General features: G+C 40.3%; 1 protein-coding gene across 16 annotated transcripts in view; it reads left to right on the top strand.

The window, feature by feature from the left end:
- Positions 1-17,194, top strand: part of kif1aa (kinesin family member 1Aa) — a 50,790-nt gene that overhangs the window by 24,254 nt on the left and 9,342 nt on the right. For 5 of the 16 annotated variants that reach the window (XM_085449656.1, XM_085449655.1, XM_085449653.1 and 2 more), the window contains 20 exons: positions 987-1,093; positions 1,182-1,262; positions 1,352-1,532; positions 2,515-2,587; positions 3,068-3,158; positions 3,244-3,392; positions 3,480-3,658; positions 3,984-4,121; positions 6,047-6,352; positions 9,108-9,226; positions 9,312-9,418; positions 10,207-10,342; positions 11,446-11,608; positions 11,709-11,799; positions 11,893-12,011; positions 12,115-12,170; positions 13,911-14,019; positions 14,103-14,169; positions 14,446-14,530; positions 14,622-14,727. In XM_085449656.1, the coding sequence (XP_085305782.1) occupies positions 987-1,093; positions 1,182-1,262; positions 1,352-1,532; positions 2,515-2,587; positions 3,068-3,158; positions 3,244-3,392; positions 3,480-3,658; positions 3,984-4,121; positions 6,047-6,352; positions 9,108-9,226; positions 9,312-9,418; positions 10,207-10,342; positions 11,446-11,608; positions 11,709-11,799; positions 11,893-12,011; positions 12,115-12,170; positions 13,911-14,019; positions 14,103-14,169; positions 14,446-14,530; positions 14,622-14,727 (2,463 nt within the window). Of the gene's footprint in view, positions 1-986; positions 1,094-1,181; positions 1,263-1,351; positions 1,533-2,514; positions 2,588-3,067; positions 3,159-3,243; positions 3,393-3,479; positions 3,659-3,983; positions 4,122-6,046; positions 6,353-9,107; positions 9,227-9,311; positions 9,419-10,206; positions 10,343-11,445; positions 11,609-11,708; positions 11,800-11,892; positions 12,012-12,114; positions 12,171-12,281; positions 12,498-13,910; positions 14,020-14,102; positions 14,170-14,445; positions 14,531-14,621; positions 14,728-17,194 lie in introns of all 16 variants that reach the window. The other 11 variants (XM_085449663.1, XM_085449664.1, XM_085449661.1 and 8 more) reach the window with 6 other exon arrangements.

Raw genomic sequence — 17,194 nt, 5'->3', positions numbered from 1 at the left:
CCGCCAGCGGCCCAAATGTGGCTACATAGGCCACCGAGAGATAGTGATCCCCATTTAGAGACCCACATTTTCCACAGAAGGTTGGTCACAGGTTTATCAGCCAGGAGATTGTGGTTTGTCGCCCATTTTGACCCTTGTATTGTATTTAGTACTTGTTTTTTTTCACTACATACACTGATTTATATCATAAATGAATATATTCATATACATAAACTGTATATGAAAGATGGACATGCCATAAAGCTGTAATGGTTTTAATAGGCAGTAAGTGGATGAGAATTCCTGTAGTTGTTAAAAAGAAAAGGCGTATTTCTTGGTCCCTGTCCTCAGTGAACACCTTCCTGATGAGATTATGGGCTTAGATGCTAGCTTCAATTAGCCACTATGTGATTGTACTCTGTCACACTGATGTGATTTCAAAAGGAGAAGTAGCAGAAGTGTCGCTCTTCAGAAATCACCGCCTGGTTACTAAAAGAAATTCACTCAGCTTGATGTGAGCAGCTTCCTGCCAGAATTCTTTTTTTTTCTATGGATTCATCAGCCAAAGTAAAGGTATGGCTGGCTAATGATGTAGCCCAGCTAAGGAGGAGGCCATCAGTGATTACTTCCTGTGACACTGTCACCACCATGAGCCTCTTGTCACGGTGGATGGATGCTTTCTTCTGCACAGTGATACGATCTGATGGTGTAGCTTTGAACTGTTCACAGTAACGTTTGTGAATTTTTAAAGTAACCAGGTCATGATTTCCGAAAACAAACATTGTTACTGTGTTTTGGGATTGGGGTTTGGTTTCAGGTGCTTTCAGCACATCTGTATAGCCCAACAATTTAGATGAATAAAAAGCACGACATGCAGGAGGAAAAAGACTACATTTGATTTTGAGGTGAACTGTCCCTTTAAATGAAAAAGGACTAAATGTTACATAGATGAAGTGTGTTATTAACTTGCTTTTATATATATTCATACTAACTTTTATGTATTTTAGGGTCGGTCGTTTAGATGCCAGCAGTCGCCAGGATATAGTCCTCAGTGGTCACTTCATAAAGGACGAGCACTGCACCTTCACTAGTTCTACTGGCCCAATGGGAGAAAGTGAGACTTGTATCTGTGCACATCAAAGTTAAATATTGCTGTAATGTTGTCAGCAAAGCCTCATATGGAATTTTCTTTTCCTGAGCAGCAGTAATCCTTGAGCCTTGTGAAGGAGCTGAGACATACGTTAATGGAAAGAGGGTGACAGAACCCACTGTTCTGAAATCAGGTAGGTGCAACCTGTGCCATAACTAGCACAAACATTATATGCATAGATGTTGTACTTGTACTCTCTGATCTGATGTGATGCCCTTGCAGGAAATCGCATCATCCTGGGGAAGAGCCACGTCTTCCGTTTTAACCACCCTGTACAGGCCCGGGCTGACAGGGATAAGAACCCATGTGCCGAAACCCCTGTTGAGCCTGTGGACTGGGCCTTCGCTCAGAGGGAGCTGTTGGAGAAACAGGGCATTGACATGAAGCAAGAAATGGAACAGAGGTACGCCTTCAGGAATAAAGATACAGTAAAAGTCCATTTCTGGAACTTAAGGTAACAGTTAGTATAAAAAAAGGACCAGGTTTGCACCAATTCTTCTAGATTTTGCTATACCTATTGCAAGGTGCAATAAGGAAACAGTTTGTCCCAATGCACAGATAAACTGAATAAAATGTGTATTTTTATTCTTAGAGTAGATTTGAATGATTGATTGTCGTTCCTATCTTTCCTGTTTTACGTCAGAAATCAATCCCTGTCTATAAATAGTTCTGTCGTCTCCTCAGCCTGCTCATTTTTGTTTGCTCTGTTTGTTCCTGCCACATTTTTGTGCTTTGGATTACGTTGTTTCCACATGTTTTGGATCTTCTTTTTTTCTTTTGGACTTTGTTCTAATTTGGGCTCAGCAGTTAAGCTTGTGTCTTAATTTAACAGTCTTCGAGGGTACCACTCCAGAGACCCGCAGCTATTTCTAAAACTGCATTCAGTTACTTTTTAATATTTTCTGAGTCTGAGACTTCTGAGCAATTTATGAGCCAGTCTTCATGTATTAGAGAAAAAGCATCAGATAAAGCAGTGAGGTTAAAAACAGTGTAACCATGGACTCTTACATGGTGTGCATAATCTATATAGCTTTATCCCCACTGTTGCTACTGGCTGCTTTGTAACCCACCTCCAATCCAGTTCCTCATTTTCATGCTCAAATCAAAGTCATATATATCTACTGTCATTAAAGTCTGATCTTTTCTGTGCTGGGGTCCTGCATTCAGGAAAGGTGGAGAAGTCAGGACATAACTTCCATATCTCCAAATGTAGATGACTACAGATGGAGTGAGAATTTGCTTTTGTGGTCCTGTGACCGAAGTTGCCACTTTACCCAAGCCTGAGGCTTCTTTCTCAGTATCAATGGCTTAAAAACACACAGTGAGGTAGGGCATCACCCACCTACATCAAGTCTTTTTTGTTCACTTTGTTTTTTTGTCCTCAGGCTGCAGGAGCTGGAAGATCAGTATCGCAAAGAAAGAGAGGAGGCCAGCAACCTTCTAGAGCAGCAAAGACTGGTATGGTAATGAGAGTTCAGCTTTGACTGCTATCAGCAGTAATCATTAAAGTAAAACCAACAAAAAAATCTATCTGAACTGTCTTACACACAGATGTAGCTGCAGTTTGTATATTTCAGTATTGGTATCTACTGTTTATATTATATAAACTGTATTATCAGTGAGCAGATTTACAGAAAATACCAAATAAAAAAATTACGATGGTGTTTTCAGATCAAATGTGAAGCAAAGTTCACCTTACTGGAATTTCTAGGCAATTTTGCAACTCACAAATATTACTTAGCAGGAGAAAGAACCGATACCTGGGATTACATAACAGACACATTTGCACAGTATGCACAGTTGTACGCCGCGACACATTTTTCCGCGCTTTAAGTCTAAATGCAGTTTTTTGGGGCCTTTCATTTCACCAGTTATTAATGATTAATTCAACGTGAATGGCTTGTTCATGTATTTAAAACTTTAATTATAAATTATTAGGATTATGAAAGCAAGCTGGAGGCTCTTCAGAAGCAAGTGGACCGTTATAACCCAGAAGGCCCTGAAGAAGAGGAGGAACCGGAAGAAGAAGGTAAAAACAATTAATACAAAGACACATTTATAAATCTATATTAGGGATAATCATACCTTCATCGAGTCCTCTTTCTGGCCTACAGTGCAGTGGACGGAGAGGGAAAGAGAGCTGGCTGTGTGGAGTTTCCGTAAATGGCGATGCTACCAGTTCACCTCGCTGCGTGATCTCTTATGGGGAAATGCCATCTTCCTGAAGGAGGCTAATGCGATCAGTGTCGAACTTAAGAAGAAGGTTAGAAATGTCATTTAGACTGATGAATATATCCACAGGTCTACGCTGTGAAATAGCTCTTTGAGCATACTCGTTCTTCCCCTGCAGGTGCAGTTCCAGTTTGTGTTGCTGACAGACACTCTTTACTCCCCCCTGCCTCCTGACCTGTTGCCCCCAGAGGCAACTAAAGACAGAGAGAAGCGACAATTCCCACGTACTATCGTGGCAGTGGAGGTGCAAGATCAGAAGAATGGAGCAACTCACTATTGGACATTAGAAAAACTAAGGTGGCTGAACATGCACGCAAGTCTTTGATGAACAAAATCTTAAACTTATCTTGGTAATCAAAAATTCATTAAGTGTCGCACTGAAACTCTTGTTTTAGTGCTCTTCAGTTTGTAAGTCAGTTTCTTTTATTGCAAACATTCGCTTCAATAATTGCACTTCCAAATTAAAAATATCTACCAACCTAATATCGAACAGCAATAAAAAAAGAGCCATGCTTCAGTGTCTTCCTCAGTGCTATTTTATTTCTTCCAAGCTGTTTACTTTTACTCATTAACACCCTGCTCTGTTTCTTTTTTATGTCTTCATTGTTGGTGCTTTCTGCAGGCAGAGGCTAGATCTGATGAGAGAAATGTATGATCGTGCTGCTGATGTGCCCAACAGTACTGTGGAGGACTGTGAAAATGTGATGACGGGAGGTGACCCCTTTTACGATCGCTTCCCCTGGTTCCGCCTGGTTGGCAGGTAAATACTGAGTCCAACACATCGGGACAGGAATAAGAAATACAGAGGCCAAAAAGACCAGTATTAGCCATAGCTATCAGAAATTTAGGATATAGGGAGGCTGCTGTCCACTTTTCCACTTGCAGGACGTCGTTCCTGAGAGTTAAAGTTCCAGGCACTTGGGTTGGAAATGCGGCTTTACTGTGTGTGGAGTGTACTCCGAAATGATGGGGACACCTGCATTAATTATCTGCAGCTCATTCAGTCTGGTGTCCCTACTTGTCAAACTTTGTATTTCAGCCACTATAAAACCTGCCAGTACAAACTGAAGTAACTGTATCAAATACATTTGATAACAATACATCCCAGCTAATGACAGAGCTTTCTACATCAATGGGAAAATCATCTATGCAAGATTTGAGAAAAACATTTCGTCAGCCCTCCTACTCAAAACCTGTTGTTTCTTTCTCTTCCACCTTGGCACATGGCCTCCCAGTGTCTCTCTTTCGCTCTCGCTCTCTCACTTGCACCTGTTATGTAATATTAAGCGTCTCACTCCAGCCTTTAATGTTATTCAGCTCCTGCAAGACATGGAAACATTGGAAACTGTGCCCTTGAGCTGTTCTTTTTCAGGTTTTCAATCTGTCTGTCCATATTATAAAGGTGAAAGCAGGTGTATATTTATCCAGATGCACAACATTTGATGTTTTCAATGCTTTTAATAGTTTACTGCTATTTTATACTATATCCTTTACACTTGCAGTTTAAAAAATTTAAAAAATGTAGCTGCTGTCGAGAACTGATGGGTTGAATTAATGCATAACTATATACAAGCTCACTTTGTACATATGTGGCTGATGTGATAACTCAAAGTGACTGGCCATTTTCAAATGAAATCTGTATGACGTTTAATTTCTGTCATTACCTTTAGATGCAATTAAGCAAGCCCGTGAGCAAATGATCTTATTTCACACACATAAATATTCACTGCCAAAGCTCAGTTGCAGCATATAGAGTACCATTACAGTAATCCAGTGATTGCTGGGAGTAAATCCAACTGTAACAAGTGCCTGTTAACAGGTTGGTCACCAGAATTCATTTTGTGAGCAAATATGGTGTCAAACAGCACTGTCTACAGCAGGAGTGGGGGCACTCCAGGGCTCAGTGGCCGGTGTCCTGCAGGTTATAGATATCACCCTGGGTCAACACACCTGAATCAAATGATTAGTTCATTATCAGCCTCTGGAGAACTTCAAGACATGTTGAGGAGGTAATTTAGCCATTTAAATCAGCTGTGCTGGATAAAGGACACATCTAAAACCTGGACACTGGCCCTTGAGGACTGGAGTTGGACTCCCTCGGTCTATAGAACTGAAGCTGTCATTTAAGGAGGTTCTTTGCATGTGATCCCTTAAAAAGTGATCAATCATGGGACAGAGCTCCTTTGATGATTGGCTCACTTGGCATGATTAACTTTGGTTCCTTCCCCTGCTCACTTTTTTTTAACAGTTTAGATTACAGTTACCTGCAAGAGCGCGCATTCCTTGAATTGCCTTCTTTACATTTTATTCATCTTAGCCTCTTCTTTTAATACGCATGTGTAAAAATCTGTACTTAAAACAGTAAATTTGAATTCCCCTGACACTCACCAAGCAGAAACTTACATGTGCGGTTAAATCTGCGCATGAGGACTGGGCAAATTACAGTGAATACCTGTGTAGGTGAAATAATACTTGTTTTTGACATCTATATCCCACGATCAGCACAACATTTGTAGCTTTCTGCAGTCTCCCATCTGTCTTCTCTTTCTCTGCTCTTTGCTCAACACTGAAACAAACAATAAAAGCTGTTTCTGACTCAGAGGGAAGAAGGTTTTCTCCTGTGGATCAGTGCGTCCCTTCTCTCTAACTGTACTAACCTAGTTCCCATGTCTCTGGCTGCACCAGAAATCCCATTTTCAACACATGCATGAGCGAGCGCATGAGTGACCCCACCCCATCCCCGACCCTTTCCACCTCTGAAATTACTGAGCTGGCTGACTCGCAGCGGGAGGGTCGCGGGGAGGAGGAGGAGTTGGAGGATTTGGACGACCTGGACGATGATATCTTTTTGGACGACCCGAGCTCCGAGCTCGGGGTAGAGGATGATGATGATGATGATGATGATGATGATGAGAGAGAGCTCTGCCGAGGCTCCAGCGAAGGCCTGGATCCCTTTTACGACCGCTCACCATTATTCAGTGTAGTGGGAAGGTTGGTGAGGTTTCAGGAGCATGCTGATGGAGGAAACTAGCTCTTTCACGCTGAGATGCAAGGTCCCTTTCCCTTGGCAAACATCAGGGTAGATGGAACAGTATTCTTGGAAAAGCAGTGAATAATAGCGTGTATATCTTCACATAGCCCTCCTTGAGTTGTGGGCTGGGTATGCATAAATACACAAAATATAACCATAGTGTGCTTTGTTATTTTATGTGGCAAACATGAGGTGTGATCTTAAAGTGATTCTCTCCATAAAAATTAAAAAGCAAAGCATACCTAAGTTGATTTTTGCCAAACACCCCTGTAAGGTTATCTCTTTGTGCACCTCTGGATAGCTTCCAGCATGACAGCAATGTTTATATGACCAAGACTGTCTTTATTTGGCCCAAAACCACAGTTCAGCTTGTTCTCAGATGCCACTGGATGTTAAAGTAAAACTGTGCATTTCCAGTCAGTGCACTGTATTTTGTGAATTTGACATTTTGAAGCTACATTATTTGCATTTTGGCAGCTGCTATGTTGTTTATTTGGACCCCATAGTGATCATATCGGAGGTTGTAATGCTTGAATTCATCAAAATTGGTACAGAAATTTATTGGATGGTCTTTATCACAGAGGTCAACATTAAAATAGCATTTTAACATGGGAGTCAGTAGGGATTGACTTGCTTTTGGAATCAGGATAAGTGGTTACTAGTGGAACCGCAGGCTTGGCCCTTGGATGCTGGCTCATGTTTTCAGCCCTGCAGCATCTCCTAATCCAGGAGACTGACTTAGTTCTTGGACACTCTTCCACTGAAAAAAGCTCTTTGGTCGTTGGGTTGTAGATAGAGATCCAGCTCTCTTTATTAAGGATAATCCTGAACATGAACGTAGTGACCTAATTTTCATAAAGTCCATGGCAAATCTTCAGGTGAAAGTGGTCATCCATCAGCCATCCAAAGAGTGATTCAAATAGACGCTACACTGCCAGCACTCTAAGGTTACACAAGGAGATGACCTTGAAGGGGAAATTAGTCAAACTGAAGTCTTCTCCAAATTACTGTCCACCTCAGAGATCTGCTGGTTCAGTGTTAACACTGGCATGAAGCATTTCAGTTGGAAAGCTGCAACCGAAATTTGGAAAACAACTTTTCCTACATTTTTTTTTAATTGTGGTATTTCCTTTTACTGATTTCCTTAAACACTTGCTTACACTTGCTCAAAGTCAAACCAGACCCTTTAGTGTCTTGCCTTAGCTGTCACAGTATCTCTAAATCTTGAGCTGAAAATGTTGAGTACCACACCATGCGGACACTGGAGTAGACATTTCTGGACTTTAAGGTCCATCTTTTCCTTTTTATCTTTAATCTCTCTTTCAACTAAATGCTTATTTTTCTTTGCTTTTGGAGTGGGGGTATACAGTGGCTCGATGCGTCTCACTCTTACTTAAGTTCTTCTTAAATTCAGTCCAGAGTGGGTCCATGTACGCTTCTTGTTTCTATGCAGTGCTGACGCTGAACGGCTGTTTGAGGTGTATGTCAAATCATAGTGGCTTATAAAAAAGAAAAAGGACTTTTGACTCCCCAAAGCACTGATGCAGCTCAAGAAGTAGATAGAGGTCTGATGTGCATAGTAAGAGGAACAAACAGCGAAATGTTCTCACCGTGCTGTGAAACCTGAATACAGTTGAAAGAATCTGAAAATTTTTGAGCTAAGTGGTGTTCGAACAAAGACTCAAAATCTCAAGATGAAAGAGCTGGTTTCTGCAGCAGCTGTCTCTTTTAGGCATGCCAGAGCACAAGTCTTTTCATTTTGACCTTTTTTTTTTTTTTGTCGGTTTTTACGTGAATACGTCTGATGATGAACTCGTACCCCTATTTTGTACAAATTACCACTCCGGCCCAGGAGGTGCACTTTGATTTCTGATGTCATTCGTTGGTTTTTGATGTAGCATACAGTCTATGAAGCTGTTGGCAGTTTTGATTCAAGCTGAGCCATGTTCCGTATGATGATTTCTGTTCCATTTGCTTTTGATTCCTTTTGAGTCAAAAAGTTGAAAGCATTTTTGTTCACCTTTTTTGTCCTGAGCATGCCTTATTTGCACCTCACCAATCTTGTCATAAGCCTGTCCTTTTTTACGCTGTCCACCCTTAAATGTCTATCCCTATTGGCTTGTGAAAAATGTGGATCAGTTATCCTATTATTTTTAAGAAAAGCATTTCTAATGCAGCTGTTCCCAAATTTCTATTCTCAAAGAAACATAGTCTGTAGCAAAGTGCTTTAAGTTCTCAGTTTGGCTTTATACATTATATAGAGTCATTGTCATGATAGCATGTGATCATAAAGCAATGCATTAAAATGAATTCATTGCTTACGACGAAAACATCTGCTATCCAGCAAAGTCTTGAGCTGGGTTCTAATTTTTAAAGTTAATAAAAAGAATTGAAAGTTTAGCCTTACATACATGCTCCTTAGCCTCACTATCCTTCATCAGTACAACTCAAAAGTTTAGGGTTATTGCATGTGACCCATTATTGACCTGATTATATAGTCATTATTGGATGATAAGGATAAGCCCACTCCAAAGCAATAGTAAAGGGCAGCCATGGCCGTCGCAAGAGCAGTCCCAGCTTCTGTTTGGTTGCTTTGCAGTTCTGTGTTCTGTTGTCCAGTCCAGTGATTTTTATCAAATGTGGCACATCTCCTTGGTCTGGTTCTTGTTAATGCTTTTTTTTCCCCTTTTATTCTCTCTTTGGCTTCCCATGCAGGGCTTTTGTTTATCTGAGTAATCTGCTGTACCCGGTTCCGCTCGTCCATCGCGTGGCCATTGTCAGTGAGAAGGGAGAGGTAAAGGGCTTCCTTAGGGTGGCAGTACAGGCCATATCAGGTAAGGCTCAAATCCTCAGACTCACGATCGTTGAAGCGATTGACGGGACAAGCTGTGTGTGATTTCTGGAGGGAGTGAGGTGAAGGTTCTTTGTGTTTCCCTCCAGCTGATGAGGAGGCTCCCGACTACGGCTCCGGAGTGAGGCAGTCGGGCACTGCCAAAATCTCCTTTGAGGATCAGCAGTATGAAAAGGTAGTGAAAAACACACTATAGTTATTACAGTTAGTTTTCACAGTGTAGGATTTACTTCTGTATACAGTTGCCGTCACAATTTTTGTGATTTTAGGTGTTTACAAAAAGAGTTGAATTACACGCTGTTCTAAGGCTTCTTAACATTTGTAACATTTTTGTAGAACTCGATGTACCCTCTCAATAGATTTAGGGTTTTCTGGCCATACAAACATGCTGGTCAGTGGCTTTGACCAATCACTTATCTCGAATGTAAAGAAAGGATCCTGCCATCATACAGCGCTGTGTCACCAGTGTAGACGTTTACTTCACTCAGATGGCACCAAACTGTTACTTTTGCTAATATTCCTGCCTTCTCTCCAACTGATAGATGTATTTTGTATTTTTTTTTCAATTTTAGAAGAACTTCTTTTACCATTTAAGTTTCCTTTGATGCATTTTCTGTATTTATAGAAACAGCCTCCAAGTACAAGGCCCAAACTCTGAATCATCTCCAGACCTTTTATCCACTTATTTTATGAAGAAATTACCAAGAAATAACCCATACCCGTCATTAAAATTGCCTTTGAGAGAATTCCAACTACATCTGAAATATGTGACTATATTTAGAAATGTGTTATTTCTCTACAATGAATGCAATAGTGGCGTTCAAATGAAGAGGGAAATGCAAAATAAAGCCCTCGTTATCATATACAATAAGTGAAAAATGTTTTGGTAGACAACTAAATGAGTAAATGATGTAACTGTTTAAAAATCTGAGGACTGTTCACCACTCTGCTGTGCTCCTGTAGTTCCAGTCAGAGTCCTGCTCTGTAGGACTGTCCCACACTGGGATTTCTCAGGAGGAGCTTCGGATCGTGGAGGGAGAAGGGCAGAACGCAGAAATGGGGCCGTCAGCTGATGAAGTCAACAACAACACATGTGCGGGTAATCGTATTTTACGAGTGAATGGACACATGTTCTGCGTGTTTGCTTGTGTCTGTATGTGTGTGTATGTGTGTGTGTGGTCTCCTTTTTGGCTCAGCAGACTGAAAATTCACAGGAAAGACTTTAAAAGAAATTATGTTAGATAGGCTTGGATTTAGAGGGCAGACAATGGCAAACGGTGGCTCATGTGGAAGACGTATAAATTAGCCCAAATGCTTGTCTCCAATTTCTTGGTAACTCCAGTCCATTCCTGGTCTGTTCCAGTAGAATTTATTGACAGTCAGCTCAGCATCTACCTGGAATGCAACCTACCCAACAAAAACATTAAAAAGAAGTGTCTAAACATCACTGAGATCTGTTAATGAGTAAAAATGTGAAAAACTTGTCTTTTGAAGTCTTTGAAAACACATTTCTTTACTCCTAAAGAAAATTTACTACTAAATGTGGTTGAAATCTAAAAGTGGTTGAAGTCCTCACCGACCTCCCCTCAGACAACCAGGAGATTTGAACCCAGATGCTTCTTGCTCTTTTTTTATTAACACTAATGAGATCATCTAATGGTCAGAATGATGCTGTAAAGTATTCTGCGCCAGACATTTTACAAATAAAAAAGATGCAAAAAACAATCAAAAAAGCAAAAACACCCACTAAATCTAATAAAAACACACAAAGGAGTAAAAGGAGAGGCCTTTTTAAACAGCAGGGATTTATATAACATCCATACAGTGTTATACAATCTTGCAGTGTCTTTCACCTCACGTACATGTATGCAGTATTTACCAAAGTCAAAGTGTAGAATGAACAGTGTCTGAATTTCTTGATCAATAAAATAGATCACTCTAAGTAGATTGATGATTTATTCATTGCCTTTAGATCAAAAAACTAGAATATCAACACTGAAAAGTCAAGACCCTTGCTACTGGGAAACCTTTAGGTTGTCCAATATCCTCGAATAACAAAGCTTAATCTTTAAAAATTAAACATGAAGGTCACGCCCACCAACCAGATTTAGGTTAGGAAAGAACTTTCATGGATGTCTAGTCTAGTTTCCAACCTGCGTTTATTTTTCTTTTTTCCTTTTTCTTTTTTGTGGTTCCTTGCAGCTGGATCAGATGAGGTGGAGAATCCACTGAAGCCTGGTTTGGATGGAGCACTCGATACAACTCTGGAACATCTCAGGATCGGTAATATTTTTACCTTCAGAGTGACTGTCCTGCAGGCCTCCAGCATCTCTGCGGAATATGCCGACATCTTCTGCCAGTTCAAGTAAATTGCTCTTCACAATATTTCCGCTGGAGATTTGTGATCGTTGGTGTTCTTTTTACTGTTTTACATGCAAACTTTGCATTGATTACTTTGTCTTTAGCTTCATCCACCGCCATGATGAGGCCTTCTCCACTGAACCCCTAAAAAACACAGGCCGCGGCCCTCCTCTCGGCTTCTACCATGTGCAGAACGTAAGAAGAGTCGGCTTGTGTCCTGCACAGCTTTATGCATTGTTCTGTATTTAAGAGTTTAGGCACTAAAATGGACTGTTTTTGTTTTTGTAGATTGCTGTTGAGGTTACTAGATCATTCGTGGACTACATCAAGACTCAGCCAATTGTGTTTGAAGTCTTTGGCCACTACCAGAAGCAGCCTTTTCTTCCTCTTTGTAAAGATGTCATGAGGTACTGTGTTTGCTTATAGCATTTACTGCATTTATACACATACTATGATGAATATGCTTGCAATTCTTTATATTCATACGTAACTGTGTGTTGTGACACCCAGTCCACTACGCCCCTGCAGGAGACAGTTTCCACGAGTGATGCCTCTCTCCAAACCAGGTAAATAAGATGCTCTGCTCGTGTCTTATCATTTATTTTTGTTGTATTGCTGTGGTACTCGTCTGCTTGCAAGTCGTATCATCTCAGCTTCATGTTGTTGGGTGCGAGCAGTGGATCCTGACGCCTCGTCGGACCGGGAGAAATCGCTGGAGCTCATCCGATACTTGGTCCCAGATGTGTTCAATGGGTCACTGGTGGACTCGCTGTCAGGCCACGCTCTGTCTGCCGCTGGCTTAGCTGCTTCCTTCCTGCTGGAAGGAAACGAGCAAGCTCAGCTGCCAGCTCCACCCATCTCTATCTGTTCAGTTATTAAAGCTCAGAAGCCGGGTTGGTCACTGATCGGTCAGATCCAAGAGAATCCTGCAAGTGGAAACCCTTTTTTTATATCGAGTGTTTTTCTTGGTGTGACTTAAATGAGCCAAGTGCATTTTAAAAGCACTAAAAGTATCTCTTCTAGCTCTAAGGTTTTGTGACTGAGTCGCCTCATAGATGAAGCACTAACACAAATATTCAGTGTCAGTTACTAGTTGCTACTTGCTGTGTAGTAAAACTCAAGTTAATCGATATAAAAGGGGAGTTTTCATGTGTCAGGATTCTGCAGTTGGATTGGCTCTCTTGTACTGTGTGTTCACTGTTATGTGGTGCGTTCTCCTTGCAGTTCCCTCTTTGAGCTCCTCTTGATTGGATCACAGTGCCTTTCTTCTATATTAGTCTGCCACGAATGAAACTCTCTCCGATGGGAATGTTAACTATAATGTACATTGTGGTGCATATGCATGTATAACACACCTGAGATTTATCAATCCCTGGGAGTAAATTCACATGTTATAATAGGAAAGCAATCAATCCAAGGAGGTAGAAAACAAACAGATGAAGAATTAAATGCAGCAAAAAGGCAACCATTTTACAGGCTACAAATTTGTCTCACCTACTTTTAACCTGTAACAGTACAGATATTTAAAGCAGTATATGTCTATCTGTAGTGTCACATCAGTTTTGAGCTGGCTACATTTTTAAAAACATTTTAATGAACAGCTAAAAACTAAAACCTGAACAATATTGGTGTTAGTTATCCACCAGATTGTTATTTCAGTTATTCCATTGGCTAAGAATTATATTGCATCTCTAAAAGTGACACTTGAAGCACCTTTAATATATATAAATACATAGTAACTCCCACAATGCATCACATTATACTGTATTTATTCTTATAAAATTGATTTCTGCTTCAGCTTGGGACAAATTTAAGGGATGCATGGATTTTTTTTCTTTACCTCTGAACTGCTTTTGGGCACCAGTGGAAATTAAAGGATTTCTTTAACTCTTAGTCAGTCTTATTAACATTATAGACTTACTGTACAAAAATGTTACTATTATCCATCAGGCGACCAAGCTTTTATAGAGATTAAGATGTCTGGCATTGTAAATATCCCCACTTGGTCACCTGAACGTTAAAGTGCTTTATAAAGACATACATATGCATTCTCTCACCTAAAGGATGGTTCAGACTTTTATTTCTTTACACAGAGCGATCGAAAATGTGCTAAATGAAAAAAAAGCTTCTTGTACAGTACTGAGTGGGTGCTCCTTCCCTGAATCACTGATTTCCTTTCTTCTCCCGTTTCTCTTTCCTTTGTAGGGTAGGTAGCTGTTCTCCCCGCTGTTAGCTGCTAGCCTGCACTAGGTTTACCCCTATTGTGCCTTCTTGTATAATCCTCTTTCTAATCTTTTTCAACGCAGTACCTGCCACCAAACTGACGGCCATGACCCGTCCACAGGCAGGACCCTGTCACTGTAAATATGACCTCATGGTTTTCTTCGAGATTTGCGAGCTGGAGGCGAACGGGGAGTGAGTATCCCGAGTCAGCAGAAAATTGGGAGAATTTGATGGGCCACAGAAATCTCTGAGACTCTCTTTTTTCTGTCATTCAGCTACATCCCTGCAGTAGTGGACCACAGAGGAGGAATGCCCTGCCATGGCACATTTCTTCTGCACCAGGTATCTTAGTCAGGCTGGGAGCAAATATGTTGCAGTCAAATCAACTGTCATCAAAGGATCTTTTATGCCTGAAGATATTCGCATTTGCCCTCTCATAGCTCTGCTCTGAGAGGGCAAATGCAATTCTACCCAGAATGACGCACATCAAAATCGTCTCCAATTTGGTCTTAGTAATTGTAGACAGCCTGTTCAGTGGATGTGTCACGCTCTGCAACCTTTGAAAAATGTCTTAAAAGCATATTCTGTGTGCTCACTCTATCTTTGTTCCTTCTTCAGGGCCTCCAGAGGAGAATCACCGTTACTATTGTACATGAATCTGGAAATGACATAGAATGGAAGGAAGTCCGTGAGCTTGTTGTGGGTAAGACTGATGTTCAGCTTCTCTAAAGCTGAATACATTTTACCAATAGTCTGTATGAGCTGTTCTCACTGAGGCATTTCTGCTTTCCCAGGACGTCTGCGCAACACGCCCGAATCTGATGAGACCATCATTGATCCTAATATTCTATCTCTCAACATTTTATCTGTTGGATATGTCAGGCCCCTGCACGATGACAGGTATGTACTATGCTTAATGTTTGAAGCAAATATTTTTCATTTAAATAGCAAACTACTGTGTTCCCATAGCTTTTTGAATTATATGGCAGCTCAGCTGAATTTGGAAACCACTTTACGGTTCTGATGTTTGTGAGTCTTATCTGAGAGTGCGCGTTACTGCTGCGGCAGCTCCTGCACTGGAACACGACACACGGCAAATGCATGGCACATATGGGGTGACCAGGTGTCCTCAAACTTCATTTTATTAACCCGTTCTCCCACATTTTGATTAGCTCATGTTTACCAGAGTCAACAGATGCTTGCAGGAAATATGTGGCTTGAAAATAAGTGCGCTGATTTATGAAGTTACCATAAAACCTAAAATGATTTGGAAACAGAATAGCAACTGAAACAGAAGCTAACAGTTTTAATGCTTTCTGGAAAAGACAAATGAAATAAACAAGTATGTAAAGACCATTAAAACAAGCCTTTGCTTCCATTTGTGCTCGTAAAAAGTAAACCATATTTGTTCTTCAATTACAAGTGAGATTTATGAAATAATTTATAGCCCACAAAATCTTTAATGACATCTAATCTGCTGGGATCTGGTCACCCTAAGCATATAAGTTGTAAAAAGCATGGCAGCAGAGTCACAGCTTGAATGTTATGTAAGGAAACTCTGCAAATTCCCTTTGTGTTCTTATCGTTATCACTGTAACTGCATGACTATGCTGTAGATCCCTCTTTCTGACAACAGCAGGTCAGATCCAGAGTCACTTTCTTTGAGTTATTTAAGAATCTCTTTAAAGCTACACTTACCACACCAGTAGCTCTGAAGTCACTCGTCCATGCTGGCTGCGCGACCCTCCTTGGTGTTAATATATGCTGCTGTTGGTTGTCTCATTGCACCTACATGTTGCATCTCACTGTGTTCATCACCTCTCATTTAAATCCTCTCATCACTGACCCCAGTGTAGGTTTAAAAAGTGTTTTTTATTAACCGTGCACCTTAATTTTACTCTGTGTAAACAGATCAGTATAAAATAGAAATGCATGCCCTTCTAACTTTTCCACTGCCATGCATTTCTTTACTTAAATATAAAATCACTAACACACCTTTAACTATTTTGTTGTTGTTTTCTACTCAGTGCAGAGTCATTCATTTGACATGCAGCATTTCATCATTTTATTAAATCACCTGATTGACCTTCACTTTTCTAATGACCCTGGAAATGATGTTTCTGGGCGTGATGTACAACTGGAGCCTAGTTTATAAAGAAAAACAGAAGAACAGAGAAGGTGTATTGTTCCCTTAATGAGTAATAGCATAACTAACACAAAGTTCACAGGAAAGAGGTTAGAATGAGCTGTGGTGAATGTATAACAGAAAAATATGTTCTGACTTTTATACATGCAACTTTTTGTACAGACACTCATTTTATGCATCATTTCCTTGCCTCCTTTTCTTGCATTTTATCACAGATGCAAACCAAGGAGGTAAGAGAGGAGTTGAGCCAACATTTAACAGAATGAGAGGCTGCAGAGACATCATTTTAAAGTGATTTTAATTCAAAGTGTAGTGCAGAAGCAGTATCTGGCCATTGCTTTGTTACAGCCTGCCACTGGTATTATTTGATAGCGGTACACATTGTGAGAAGAGTGTAGAGATATCATGCATTTTTTTTGATAATCCTCTCCACACTAATGGAGACAGGCAGAAAGAAAAAATGAATACAAAAGAGTAATTACTTCTCCTGTTATGGTTTTTACATACCTTTCAAGCTCAAAAGACTTCCATAAATTACATAAATGTATGTGCTTCCTCATCCTTCCTCTCCTCTGTGTGTTTTATAAATTGAGACATCCTTCAGGATTGATTTAATGTGGAGTGTCTGGCAAAGGATGGAGGAGAGAGGAGTCGAGGAAGTGCAAAACAGAGAAATGTAAAAAGCCCAGTTTGCACAGCTTAATGTTAGCATCCCACCAGTAGAGGGCAGTAGGTTTCTTTTTTACAGCTGATGAGAATTTAGGATTAAACAGCAATTGATTTGTAGATGGACCATTCGGTTAATAAATCAAGTAATTGCTGCCATAAAAGATGTTATTAACTCTTTTTTTGCTTCTTTATTAATATCTAAAATTACTTAACTCTCGTCCTTGTATAAATCTTATGGTAGTAACTCTTATGTAGTAGTAGACCTCCGTGAGTATATTTACAATATAAGAAATATGAATGATGATATTGTAATTATTCACATAAAAAGTCCTGAAAATTATAGCGCATCCTGACCCTGCTTTTTTTTTCTCATTGCTTAATCTCTCTTGCTTCCCGTATCGCCAAGAAATCTAACAACATCAGCAGCAGCATCATCCAGATTTGGGTTTACTGCGTTTTAATGTAAAGCAACCGAGAGCTCCATACTGTACTAACCTCTAACCTCTGCTGGATCAGCCTTTCTTTAACCCTAATTGTTTGTCGTGTTATGGG

This window comes from Copadichromis virginalis, linkage group LG23, assembly GCF_057382275.1.
Source record: "Copadichromis virginalis isolate Kocher_CV1m ecotype Utaka linkage group LG23, C_Virginalis_male_GT1.1, whole genome shotgun sequence".
In the NCBI taxonomy this organism is placed as follows: Eukaryota; Metazoa; Chordata; class Actinopteri; order Cichliformes; family Cichlidae; genus Copadichromis; species Copadichromis virginalis.
Note: the sequence above shows the minus strand (reverse complement) of the source record. Positions and strands in the feature narration are given on the sequence as shown.